Source organism: Taeniopygia guttata, chromosome 2 (genome assembly GCF_048771995.1).
Source record: "Taeniopygia guttata chromosome 2, bTaeGut7.mat, whole genome shotgun sequence".
Classification (NCBI taxonomy): domain Eukaryota; kingdom Metazoa; phylum Chordata; class Aves; order Passeriformes; family Estrildidae; genus Taeniopygia; species Taeniopygia guttata.
In genome coordinates this window covers 140,520,978-140,534,396 of record NC_133026.1, presented here as the reverse complement: position 1 = coordinate 140,534,396, position 13,419 = coordinate 140,520,978, and the positions used below count along the sequence as shown (strand labels likewise).

Below are 13,419 nucleotides of genomic sequence, written 5' to 3'. Positions count from 1 at the left end.
TTATCTGGGTTTTATTGTGTTGTTGCTCTGGTAACAGCAAGTCTTATACCTCTATTAAAGGAAGCAGGGATATTTTATTTTACTCTCTAGACTCCAATCAAAGGGAAATTTTGAGGTTTCTTTCTACTACATTTTTGATCTTAGCAGAAAATTCATACTTGCTCTGCAGAGAGAAATTTCGGACCAGAGAACAATTTTTTGTTTTAACTTTGGCAAATAAAGATCAGGATGTGCAAGAATACTTTGTGTCCTTATTCTAAGTATAACTTTGGGTTTTAATGCAGTCTTAAAAAATGGGGAAAATTCTACAGGAAACTTGAAGTCAGGAAGAATTAAACCTTCTTAAGCACTTTGTATGCACTCAGTGCCATGCTGTTTTATCAGCTTCAATTCAGAGATTGTCTCCAAGGCTTTTGACTGTTTTGGAAACAGGTCTTGCAGTGACAAGGTGGCTGTTGGGCGAGCTGGTTGTCTTGAGCTGTCACTGTGCTTTTCTCTGTGCAGTTACAGAGTTATATTGAGGCAGTGTTTGAGGTGGTGTCTTGGTCAAGTCACACTTTTATTGTACAGGCTCTGAACCTGGAAAAACCACAGATGGATCAGTTGGTAAAGAAGCACAACTCTGATGCTGCCTTTGGTTTTGGGAGCTTCTGTGTACATTCTGTTGCAATATATACTACCCTGCTTTGAATGGGCTTGTTTTTTGCTGTATCCATCCAAAGGAGGGCTTTTTTTTTTTTTTTTTGCTGCTTCAGTTCAAATCCCTTTTGCCCAGTGTTTCTATTCAGAAAAACTGTAAAGCCTCATCACAGGACTAGTATTTCATCTGGATTCAGAAGCAGTCAATTTTGGTGTTCATGGATTAGGATTTACTACAGTTTTAGTTATTGTTTTATATCTAGTTTAATTTGATCTATAGTATTAAAATCAGAATGCTCCAATAACATGTTCATTGTTGTATTTTGTTTTTTCTTGCAGGGAAGCTATCCAGTGTGGGAAGATTTTATAAATAAAGCTGGGAAACTGCAATCTCAGCTTCGGTAAGTTTTATGTTACACAGTCAAGATCCCCTACAGTTCCATGCAAACATTAAGATTAAATGCAGCTTTTGCAATGTTAATTTTCTAAGCACATTCTAGTACAATCGTGCATATTTCTTAGTCAACACCTGCATGTAATTTTTTAAATACTACTACTGGTGTCTTAACGTATTTAGGAAAATTCACAATACGCCACCAGCTATACATAAAAAATATAAAATTAGCTAAATTTCATTGATATTGATGAATAATTGGAAGAGTTTATTGTTGATTAGTGAGCACACATTTGGAGCTAGGTCTATGATACCCTTTTTATTAGTGTAGAATACAAAGGGTTTATGTTGGAAGAGGGCGCAAAATATTAAAAAATCTTTGGTAGCCTTAACAGCATTTTCCTCTGACTTAAAAATGAAGGGAATCACTTTCCTGGATTGCTTTGCATTGGTGATTATTAAAACTTTAGATTTTGGGGTATACTTTGAAAATGGTATACTGGATTTTTTAGTATATGGCAGAAGTATCACACTCAGACCAAGTCTACCTATAGAGTTCATTCATTTGTAAAATTTGTTTCTGCTGATACAAATAAAACCTCCATTTCCTCACAACTCTCCGTAAACCAGAGTCTCCTCTCTGCTCTACAAAGCGCCAGTTTTTTTCCCCAGCAGCTGTAGTGGTAACAGGTTATTGGCAGTCTGGTTTGTGGTTCTGTGTTCCATTATGAACTATTCCCAAAGAAACTGGAGGTTTGCTTCATTTGCCCTTAACAGCTGGATTATGCTGTTCTACTACACCGTGCATAACATGCCAAACTTGCATGTGGCTTTTTTCCTTTTCCAGCAATCATGTCACAGTCAGTATGGAAGATGTAGAGGAAGTAGAGAAAGAAGAAAAATGGAGAACTTTCCCAGCATTTTGTACTCTTCAAACACAGGCCTTCTGGGATGGCATGAGGCATAGTTTTGTTAATTTTCCAGTCCTGTGGTGTTGCATTCTGTTACTGCAGTGCTACAGGAACATGCAAGCAGGCAGCTTGAAAGCCTGTGTTCAAGGATTTGCTGTTTGTTTCTAGCAAATGTGAGCCTTTTGCTGCTGTTTTATTTCTGTGTGCTCTGATAAAGGACAGCAGATGTCATTTGAGCTGGAGCCAGGTCTTTCTGGATCTTGTTACTGGGGAAGTGGAACTTTGTTATTAGCGATGTAATTAATAATTAACAACATAGTACATGAATAACAGTGTGACCCACAAGTTTGGAAGATGAGCAGCACAAACAGTGTTAAGGAAAATTTCAGAAAAGATATTCTGGTTCCAGGGCCTAATATTGCTAACTAGCTGTCACAGGGATTTGTCAGGTGGGGGATTTGCCCTCCCTTTAATCTCCTGGGCATGTGGAGAGTCCTTATGCATTTGCTTGGTCCTCTCACGCCTGGGGTGTTTTTTCTGTGTGTGTTCAAATCTTTTGTGCTTGTCAGTAGGCCATTTACTACACTGCCAGTTATGTCCTCTGTACCTTGAGCATATTTGGAGTGAGACTTGCATAAAATCTGACCTAATTAAGCAGTCCTGTGGTCTTTCTGGCCAAGGATCAGCTTCCCTGCAGGTCTACTGGGTTTTTTGAGGCTATGAAGGAGCAGTTGAAACAAAGTGAATGTGATAGTCGCTGTTCTGGATTTTGCTTGAAAAGGCTGACTGACACCATCAGGAGAGAAAATCAGAGTTACTGTTAGAAAAAATGTGCAGGAACAGAGCCATGAGGTAACTGTGGAGAGGGCACAATTGTAGAGCCCTGGCCTACTTTGTCTTTAATTGGGTCAACCAGACTATAAACCTTCAGAAATTGGGACTGACCTGAGGTGTTCAGGGCTCTGGGGTGTGCTTATCTAGAACAAACGTGTCTGGAAAACTGTAACTCACGTTTGCTGTCCACTTGAAGACATGTGTGGTCTGTGGGTGCTTTCCAAACGTGGAGGGAGATTGGGCTGGTGTACCTCTCAGGAAAGGTCCTGCTTGGAGGAGCACTAGATCAGAAAGGGGTTTTGGTTATTTTGGGGGTTTGGGTGTTGATGGTTTTTGTGGGTTTGAGTTCTTTTGGGTTTTTTTCCTTGAAGTTGAGGGTTTTTTTTTCTTTTTTCCCACCTTTCCATTTGTCCAAGAACTCCAGGCCAGTCTGATTTAAAAAAAAATTTCTGTTTCAAGGGATGCTCATGCTCCCCACATGAAAAATGTGGGAAATTGTTTGGCTAGGATCCTAGATAAAAGGAAGTTTCTGCATGTTTATTCTTAAAATATGCATGTTCTCTGAAAATAGCAGTGGCTATAATTTGTTCACTAATGGGTGAAGTATAATGTGTGTTAGATTTGTTTTTCATGTTTGACTGCTTAATATTAGTTCATCAGAGGAAATCAGCTAGAAGGAGGGTGGCTGTGCTCTTTTGAAACAGCACCTGTCCTGTGCAATTCTCAGCATGGAATTAGCGTGGCTGCCTCCAAGTCCATAGTGCTAACACAAAGCAAGGAAGGGATTAAGAAATGAAGGAGGGAAAAGGCTAAGTTCAGATATAAAAGAGAATACTTTTTGTGGCCTCTGCAAGTTCACAGTGTTATTCTTTATAAGCCTAAATGTTTTTGGCAGTAATTAAATAGGCATCAATGAGACACTGCTAATGTTTTGTTATCTGTATGCATTTCAGGACTACAGTAGTAGCAGCTGCTGCCTTTTTGGATGCCTTTCAGAAAGTGGCTGACATGGCTACTAATACACGTGGTAAGCAGATGTGTCAATATTGAGTTTAACAGAATGCTGTGTGGTTTATGCCATTTGTCGTAATAAAAAGAAGTCTTGTTACATTGACAAGCAGATCTGTGAGACATCTGTTAGGTGGACTTGCACTTTGAAAAAGTGGCACGTGAAAAAGGAAGTTGTCTTTACTGAAAAAAAAATGCTGGAAACCTGTAATTTAAATGTGTCATCAATCATGTGAACACTTCTTAATTACCATTTGAATTATACGTTGATGAATAATATTTTAGAAAGCAAGATTTTTCAGAAATCTGTATTCACTGACGCCTCTGTACCTTGTGTAAAGGAAAAAGGCTTGATACTCAGCTGGAATAAATAACTGTAGGGCTGCTGGAGACAGAGCAGATACTGGCTGATGCTGTGTAATGCCAGCAATGATGACAGCAACGACCTGTACTTACATCTTTGAGCAAAGACTTTGCTTGTGCTTCCCCCTTAAGTCTGAAGTTCTTGGTCAAACTGAATTTTCCTGGCTGTGGGCTTCTCTGGGTAGCAGTCTCAGCTTATTGGTGAGTATGTAGAGCCAAAATAGTGCAGCTGGCATTCTTTCCAGACTGCTGAATTGGAAGGAGACAAAAGGCTGCTTCTCTCTGATTGCTGGCTGCCCAGTGACCAAGGCATTTTGTGCAGATGTCCCTGCAGTGGGCATTCCCCATGGTCACTGTCCTTGGACTGCTACTGAAGAGTAAATCTGGAGTGCAAATAAATCACTACTGAGGGAGCAGCTCTTGGTCACCTCTAGCCCTAAAGATTTTGTTGCATTTTTTAAAGTCCTAATGTTCTGTTGGCATTTGACTTGGAGAGTAAGAAAGTAATATTGCTGACACAAAGGGTGTTCAAGCTCAGTCAAACTTCCCTTACCTCTGGCTAACAGAAGGAGTAGCAGCTGCTGGAGTGAATTCCAAGTCACAGAATGACAAGAGGGAAGAATACTTCTTTTTCCTGTCTAAAGCTAATATTTACATTTTGATAAGAAGTTCCTCATTATGTGCATACCAACTATAAATTATAGGTAATCTACTCACATAAAATAATAAACATGACAGAAAGAGGAATAAACTAAGGATGAGACCCAGGGAAGAACTTAACTTGGATTTCTAACATGTCCTTCCTTCAAGCATATTCTCGTCTCTTTCTTCTGCCTTCCCCAAGGGGAAACAAAGTAAACTACGAAAATCCTTGAGACTGGTCTTCTAGCTATGCTGGCAGGCTTGTAGGACTTGCATTGAGATACCAGAATGACTGAAACTTTTCCCACTCTCAAACAAAAATGGCTTGTGTGGGGTTTTGAAGGGTATTTTACACTTTCTGCTGTGTTGTGTCTTGTCTCTTATCTCTTCGAACACAACCTTTACAAAAGGAGCTCTGTGAATCCAGGCATGCCAAATTCGTATAGCTCCTCTGTTCTGTCTTCTGCCTTCCCTGACTGAAAGGATAGAAGAGAATTTTGATTTTATTTTTAGAAAGTGATGTTCTGGGTAATGAATCAAAACTCCAAGTTAGCTGGTGGTTCTGATCTGCCACCCAACCCAACTTCCATTTGTGCCCATTTAAGTTTATATCTGAGGTTGCACTTTGGTCCTTTAACAAATACTGATCATTCTGCCTTGCTGTGTACAGGGATAAACACCTGTCCCCAGGGAAGGTGATGGCAAAAATCCAGTTGTGAATGAGGGCACAATTCAGTAAAAATGTATTTTGCCATTAGTTTAAGAAATTCTATTCCAAAACTGAAACAGAGCAGACTTTATATTTTTTTTTTCTCTGATGTGGGAATTTTAACTGGCTCTCAGTTTTCCCTTTGAGTGGTTACCTAAAGTGAAAAAATCTTTCCTAAATTTTGCCTGTTACTTACCCAGTTTATAGAATTATGTATCCGATTGTGTAATCAAACATCTGGCTGTGTTTCACACGGTTTAGAGGGTTAACAGCTAAACCAAAGTTTACAGTTAACAGATTAACCAAAGTCAGACAAAGTCATGTTCAGTTGCTGGGGATATATGAGACTTGAGTAGCACTTCCCATGACAAAGGCAGGGAGGTTGGTGTATTTTATGTCATGAGGCTGGTTTATCATTGCATGAGCCAAATGCTTCTTCTGGAAGCTAACTGTATATGGAAATGCTGAAGCAGGTGCCTCTCTGGAGGGACAGCGTTAGTTCCTTGTAGGATGACTGAAGTGTTGTGAAGCTGGTGCTGCCTTTAATTTGTAATTGCTTGTAGTTCTACAGAAAGTGGCCTGTTATTTTAAGTCTCACTGATCTAGCTGATGAAAGTGTTTTATCAGTCAACAGAACAACTCTGGCTACTCTTTAATCTGTGTGCAGCAGCATTAACTTTGAAAGAAGAAAAAGTGTTTGGATATACATGTCCACACACGTGCAAGTAGGAACAATGTCAGTCACCAAGCGTTCAAGAATGAGAGCCTGTTGCCATCATTCCAGTCCGTGTTCCAACTGGTAGCCTCACATTGTGTGCCATTACTGCTGTTCACAAGCAATGACTTTGCTTTTTTGGTGCATTGTTCTCTCTGTGACATTTAGTTCCTTCTAATCCTGCAGTGGTAGCAATGTTAATTGTCACATTTGCATCTGGAGCTCAGATTGAAGGCATAATTGGAGCTCTGCCTGTGGTAAAACCTAGGATTGGATGAGTCAGATAACCTGTACTTTGCTGTATTTTCTTCCCTTTGTAGCTTCTAAAGTAGGAAAAGCCCTCAATGTGAAGTACTTGATGTTTTGTGGTGACTCAGTACACAAATTAATTCCCAACCAGCTCATTTCAGGTTTTGCTTCCTCCTTTGCTGTCTTTCCATTTAGATGTACATCAACCCAAAGTTGACTCTTTTTTTGTCAGTTTAGTTCCCTCAGTTCAATGCTTTGATTTTAGAATGACAAGGGAAAGCACAGGGAAATCAGTTCCGATGCATGTGTAACCAAAATGTTAGATTTCTGTGGGTCTGGTCATCTAAGAATCATAATTTGAATGGGGGAGATTAAGTTATGCTGCTAATTTAAAGTAATGCTAGCTATATAGCAGTGTGTGCTGTTTTTGCTGGTATCAGAGATTTTTGAAAAAATTTCTTCAGATGTTTTGAGTTTTTGAGCTCTGACAAAATAGAGACATCTATGTAGCAGTTTGTTATTCAAGCTGCATCTGTTTGGCATACAGCCCAGAAGAACTTGGTAGTATGCGGTGGAATCTGTATTATCTCTCACTGTGATTATTAAAGAGAATGCTTACAAAATATTAAATGAATGAGGTACTTCAGAGTACCTTTAAATCCTTAATATGCCTTAAATAGTGTAATAATAACTCTTGAATACCCTAAAAGCGATGCTTCCTTTTGGGGAGATGCGTGCTCATGACTTTTAGTTCAGGCTTTTCTTACATGCTTTATTTCTATCAATATTTGAGATTCTGAATGTTTTTGCCTCCACCAGTTTTAACTGAAGCATGGAAGAGATTTAAATCTAATTTAATTTTATTTCTGTGTACCTTATTATTTGTGCAATAAAAAGATATTCCCCTTTGAAGGCAAGAACTGTGTATCCCAAATACGGTATGTTTATATGTGATGTATGTTTAGTTGGCTTTCAACAGTATGTAAAAAGGCATGTGTAAATTGTATGCTAGTCTACTTCTGCCTCTGCTGCATTTGAATGTCCTTTGTAGATAAGTATAGAACTCAGGAACTTGGAAAAAGTAGGTGTGAAAATTAACTATCCTCCTTGTGTTATGAGGGAGATTAATGTGAAGATATGCACGCTTCTTCTGTATCCACTTAATACACCATCAGCAGCTTCCATGGATAAAACCCTACCCCAATCTTGCCTACCTGCATCTTCACAGGTGTAAATTAAAATTTATGGAAAGATGATCTAAAAGCTTTGATTTACCCAAGCTTAAAATTGATCTTCAAAGTGAGATTGTTAATGAGGCAGCTGATACTCAAGTCTTGTGGTTTTTTATTTTTCATTCATATTGAAGGGTTTTGCATATGCATAGGTGTGCTTGATATTAGCAGATTAGTTAAATCACTTCAAGAGGGTGTCAGTATATCACACAGCTTTCTCTGGCCAGTTGGATTCCATGGATTGTAATGCTGTTTGAAGTTCCCTCTTGGCAAGTGCTACTAGAGGTATGTTTTCCCTGCCTTTGGTAATTTTGACATCTAGTATGTTTTCCATATCTTTCATTTTAGGTGTCTGAGAGGATTTTAAGGCAATGCAGAGTTGCAGAAATTCCACTTAAATAGGAGACCCTTTCTTCTGGATTGATGGTTCTGAGATCTGGGAGGATGCTGTGGGTTGTCAGCCAGCTGCCAAGGGGCACTGAGTAGATTTGGAAGCAAAACTTAGTCTGTGTGTTCTGGTTTGAAAGCAAAACCAGTGAGGGAGTCCAAGTCAGAAATACAGTTTATTAGGAAAAAGTAAAAGAAACAAAACACATTCAATGATAGAAAAGAAAAATCACTGACAGTCAGAATACAATGTGACACCCTTTTGGTCAGGGTGTTGGTAGCAGTCCAAATTGGAGTGGCTGCAGTCCTCCTAGAGTGGCAGATGCGGTTTGGTTGGAGCAGTGATCTTGTAGAAGGGTGTAGTTCCTCTGAACGTCCAGAGGAAAACCCCAGCTGTTCCTCTTGGGAACCAGTGGAAAGGCTGCCTCTGATGTCCCCAAAATTTAGATTATATCCAGTTAGGAATGCTTAGCTCCTCCCTCTGGGTGGAGCATCTCACAATGGGATGTTATAGTTCTTATCAGTCATGCAGTGACATTGAATGGCCCATTATCAGCAGATGTCTCCCCTGAGAGAGGATTGGTTGTGAAAGAGATAAGGAAAACTGCTCACTTAACAGCAGAACTGCCATACAGATGGGAAATGGAATACATCTTGCTTCTCAATCTGGGACACTGTGGCTGCATGGCATGCAGCAGCAGCAGTGACCAAAATCAGCATAGTAATTTTAATGTTACTCTTTTGAGGGGCTGGATATATTAGTGTGGAAAAAGTGCCTCATTACATTTCAACAGCACACAAAAATGTTAATATGGTTAAACACTTTTATTTACAAATTTAAATTTGATTAATATTTGTGTGTCTACATCAGGTAGCTCTTCTGTGGCACTACTCAGTAACTGCTCTTCATGTTTAATGAGGCTGCTTAAAATAGTACTTTTGCTGCAGATTGCTGTTCCTGGACAGAGTCTGCATCCATGTTGTTCCAGGTACTGTGTAAGTACCCCTTCAGACAGTCTGGGTGATCCTTTTTATTTTGTCCAGGATCTCTATGTGTGCGCTGAAGTAGTTTTCCAAGGTGCCAAACTGCACAAAGTGTTGCAGGGCTGGAATTATCTGTGGTCTCCCAAGTAAGTGTGTTTAGGCCTCCTGAAACCAGGATCTCGCTCACTGCAAATATGGCTGAGTGTGACCCAAGGTATGGTAGGGTCTTGGTGCTACACCAAAATGTAATTGGACAATACTGAAAGGTGTTTTTTATTGATTTATTTATTTTCATGGAGGGAAAAAAAAAAAAAGATGGAACAGAAGTGAAGCCTGGGGAAGAGAAACATATCACAATCTAGAGCAGTAGACATACAGCTGTATAACATTTTTGAAATAGACTGCTTTGCTCCTGGCTATGGACTGGGGAGATGTGATAGTGATCTATACCTAATTTCAGAGTGAAAACAAAGCTGGTCACAAGAGGAAAGGCATTCTCATTGTCCAGTTCCTTTGTTTGATTCCTCTTTAATTTCAGGTGTCATTACTCAAATAGCAAAACCTTTGTTTGAGCTTCCTGTCAGTTAAGATAAGACTTTGTCATAAGTACTTATTCCTCCTGTGGAGTCTTTGAAGAAAAATGACACAGTCCAGACTCCTTCTTTGTGGATTTTCATATGTAAAATAGGAAGAAAAGTATTTAAATGAACCATTCAGTCTTCCATTATGTTTTCATGAAGATGATGCAAAATGCAGGACCAAAGTCAGAATCACTGGCAGATAATTTTGAAGCTGGATGCATATTACATCTGTTGTGTTTGGAGAAGTGGGACTTGGATATTCTGCTTACAACAGCTAAAACTACAAATCACAAAGGCCATGTTGTGTTATTCGCTGTTTCTGTGTTCCCATCTCTCTCTAGACCAGTAGCAAATGTCAGCACTTGTCAACAAGTGTGTTGCCTGGAGAACTCCGCTTCTGGTGTGAGCCCGTTTGGCTGGAGCAGTTAAAATGGGGTGAATATCTAAAAAGCTCAAACACAAGAGAGAAGTGGTTTGGTTGTTAATGATGAGATTTTTTAGGGGCTTGAAAGGGCTGCACTGCAGGTAGAACATGGCCATTGACTTTTCTTTGGATGAATGCAGGCATTGCAGCATAAAAAAATATTATTTATGTATGCCTTATTTTTTTCCTTGAGGTCAAGACTGAATCCAGCTCAGAGTCATTTACAACATTTGTGCTGATTTTTCCCTACCTAAGGAGTAATATTCAGGGCAATAGACAAAAAGAATTGCTATAATAACTTATATAGTCAGATGTCCCTTTGTACAGTGCAGAGAGTGACTCAGGAGTGGAGTTTGCATTTGCCCTACAACCCAGTATTTTTTGAGCTTGCTGAGGTCCTTACTAAGAGCCTGAAATGTTGTTAGGAAAGGGAGTAAAGCCACCAGGTGATTGTATGCTAAATAGAAAATTTGAATGCAAGACCAGCTTCTATGAGGGGAAAAAAGAAAGGGTTAGAGAGGAAGAAGCAAGCAAATGTCTTTAGTACCCTCGTCCAAGAAGTGGGCTGGTGTGTTAAGATATGACTGGCTGGACTTTTTTCACATGGCTGAATGTAAGTCTACTCACTATCATCTGAATTGGAAATCTTTGGGAGTGTGGGGAGGGGGAACAGCTCAGAGTTAATTTTTCATACACTTGGTCATGGTTCTTTCTCTCTCGTTACTTATACAGCTGTGTTGCTTTTAGGAGGGTGGAATATCAGATTCTGGTTTTTCTGCAGGCTTGGGATGGATGGATTGATTGTTGTTTCCAGCTACATCATGAATTTATATCTCTGTGGGCATCTTCATGTAGAGCATTACACTTCAGTGACTAAAGACTGGTTTTGTAGCTGTAGAGAATTTTCTCAGTCTTGGCAACAGAATGAAACTTCTAATACATTAATCATCCAGTTTGGGAAGTAATAAGGATAAATTGTAAGTGGCTCTAGGATTTCCTTCAGATGATTTATTAGTTTAGAATCAAAGATGCAAAAGCATCCTTTTGATGATGGGATGTGGATTTGAAAGTGGAGGCTGAGGTTTTGGTTGGCGGTAGGTTTTCCCAGTGTAGCACATGTTTCTGTGGTGGGAGATCCCCTTTCAGGCTAATTCAAGCAGCCTTTTGAAGTGATAAATTACTAGTTGGCACATAGTTACAATCCTGTAGTAATCACAACAAGAGAGTTGTTGCAGCTCTTACTTATTTTTAATCTGTCACCAGCTGGGTAGCAAAGGTAGCTGAAGATCTGTTCACATTGAGTTTTATTTGGTATATTTTTTTATTTGCTATACGAGAGAAAGGGAAGTTCTGTGTCGTGGGAGGAGAATTATAAAATCAGTTCAGATTAAAAAAGGTTTCTCTGAAGTAGTGTAGTGCTTCTTGTCTCATGGACCTTGCCTGTAACAACCTGTGGAGGCTGCAGAGCAGCTGCTGAGCTTCTGTGGCATCGTGCTTTGTGCCTCACAGCTGCAGGTTTGGGGGTTGGCCTTTTGTTGGTCACCTCAGTGGGGGTTTTCTAGAAGACGTGTTGGTGAAGTATCAGATTTGGTGCTGTCAGCTGGCTTCTTGCAAACTCCCCAGATCTCTACAGGTGTGAGTGTGGACTTGACCAGTCTTGCAGTTAACCTCATTGCACCCCAGTCCACAAGTCCTTGAACCACTTGTGAAGTTCCTTTGTATCAGCAAGGCAATTTGTACAATGGCTGTGATGTAAAATGTGTGCTTGCACTTGGGGTGTCTTCTCCAATTCCCCCAGTCTATTCCTACGCTGGCTATACAAAAACTTTGTTTCTAATGACATGAGAGAGGTATGCAGAAAGTGAAATTACAAGCTGCAGCGGGCTAATTGCGAATGGAGTGTCCATAACAATGGACTCCATCTAATCATTAACAAAAGCAGTAACAAAAGTAATTTTCAGAAACAGCAGTGACATTTGCATTGTCTAACAGGTTTTTTTGGCTCTCCGTAATTCAGGCTTCCTCCCAGAAGGATGCTCTTCCACACATTTTCGTAGGTGTCAGGACCGTAGATCATATGTGTTCACTCTGTGTGTGTCCATGCAAACCAGTGTTCTACTGCCAGGTGATTTACTCAGCGATATGATTCATCTCATGTTTGCATACCTGCTGCTTCTCGGGGAGCAGTGCATGTTCATGGTAATAATGAGGTCTTGCTTAAAAATAGACCGGCTTCCTTCATTTTCTTGTCCTTCTGTTTGCTCGATGATTTGTCGGGTGTTGCCAGCACAAATGTTTGTCCCTGTTGCTGTGCAAGCTGTTCACCCCTTCCCTCCCCCCCTTCATGTTAGTTTTCTTCAGTGAAGCAGTTCCCTCCTCTTTTCTTCCCAGGTTGATGTAAAACCTGCCCTGTTCGGGCTTATAGGCTCATTTAGAAAGGTGGGGAAGAGTCCTCACTGGTTCTTGACTTTCAGGAGAAAATTAAGGTCTGCCTGGGACAAGAAGTGCACTGTGCTGTGTGTCTTCCTCTTCCACTCCCACGCATGATGGAGTCCAACCTGTAGAACTACTTCTGGAAAGTTAAAATAATATTACCTCACTGTTTCATTTCAGGGCTTAGAGTCCTCCCTCTTGTCTTTGTGCTTTCTACAACATTTTTTTACTACAAATTAATCTGTGACCTGCCCTCCATTCAGGTTGTTTTTTTGGACAGGGTGGAGAAGAAAAGGAAGATCAGCTGTCTCCAAAGAAGCCCTGGGTTGTGACCTGACAGTACTTCCTGTAAATGTTTGGACTGTCTGTACTTATATATGTGCTTAAATCTTCCTACTGCTTTGCAGTTGGTGCTTGTTTTGTTGTTTTCACATGGGCTTCTTGCATGTAAAAATGAGTACGTTTTCCAGTCTAATGAAGCCACTGAAAAATGCTACCACCTTTCCAGCATCCATCCCAACACAAGCTTTGTGGAAACCACTTCAAAACTAGGAGCAGTGCTATTGTGTGCGTGGGCACGTTCATCTGCAGTGTCGTGGGGTAGAAGAGGTCTGCGTTTGTACAATCAGCCCCTGCAATTGTTGTGAAATTCTCCTCTCCCGCAGCATTTATTACTATGTAAAATTGAAATCTGCATGATTTCCTGCTGTGAGCGCCTGTGCCGAGGGACTGGTTTCTATAGTAACTAATATCAAGGAGCTGGCTGGGACTTCAGTTTGGAGCGGTATTTGAGCCTGTTTTGCAGTTCAATGCAGCCCTGTGTGAGTACTTGATGGATGACAAACAAGCAGTCAGGTTTGTGGCTGCCATTACTACAGTAGTGGTGCTGTGCACCTCCGTGTGTACACTGAGGG

The 13,419-nt window shown here is 40.3% G+C and overlaps 1 protein-coding gene across 15 annotated transcripts in view; it reads left to right on the top strand.

Annotated features, from left to right (window-relative positions):
• The window catches only part of MTSS1 (MTSS I-BAR domain containing 1), a 126,796-nt gene that overhangs the window by 15,869 nt on the left and 97,508 nt on the right, over positions 1-13,419 (top strand). For all 15 annotated transcript variants that reach the window (XM_030266671.4, XM_072924993.1, XM_072924994.1 and 12 more), the window contains 2 exons: positions 979-1,040; positions 3,732-3,805. In XM_030266671.4, the coding sequence (XP_030122531.4) occupies positions 979-1,040; positions 3,732-3,805 (136 nt within the window). The remainder of the gene's footprint in view (positions 1-978; positions 1,041-3,731; positions 3,806-13,419) is intronic.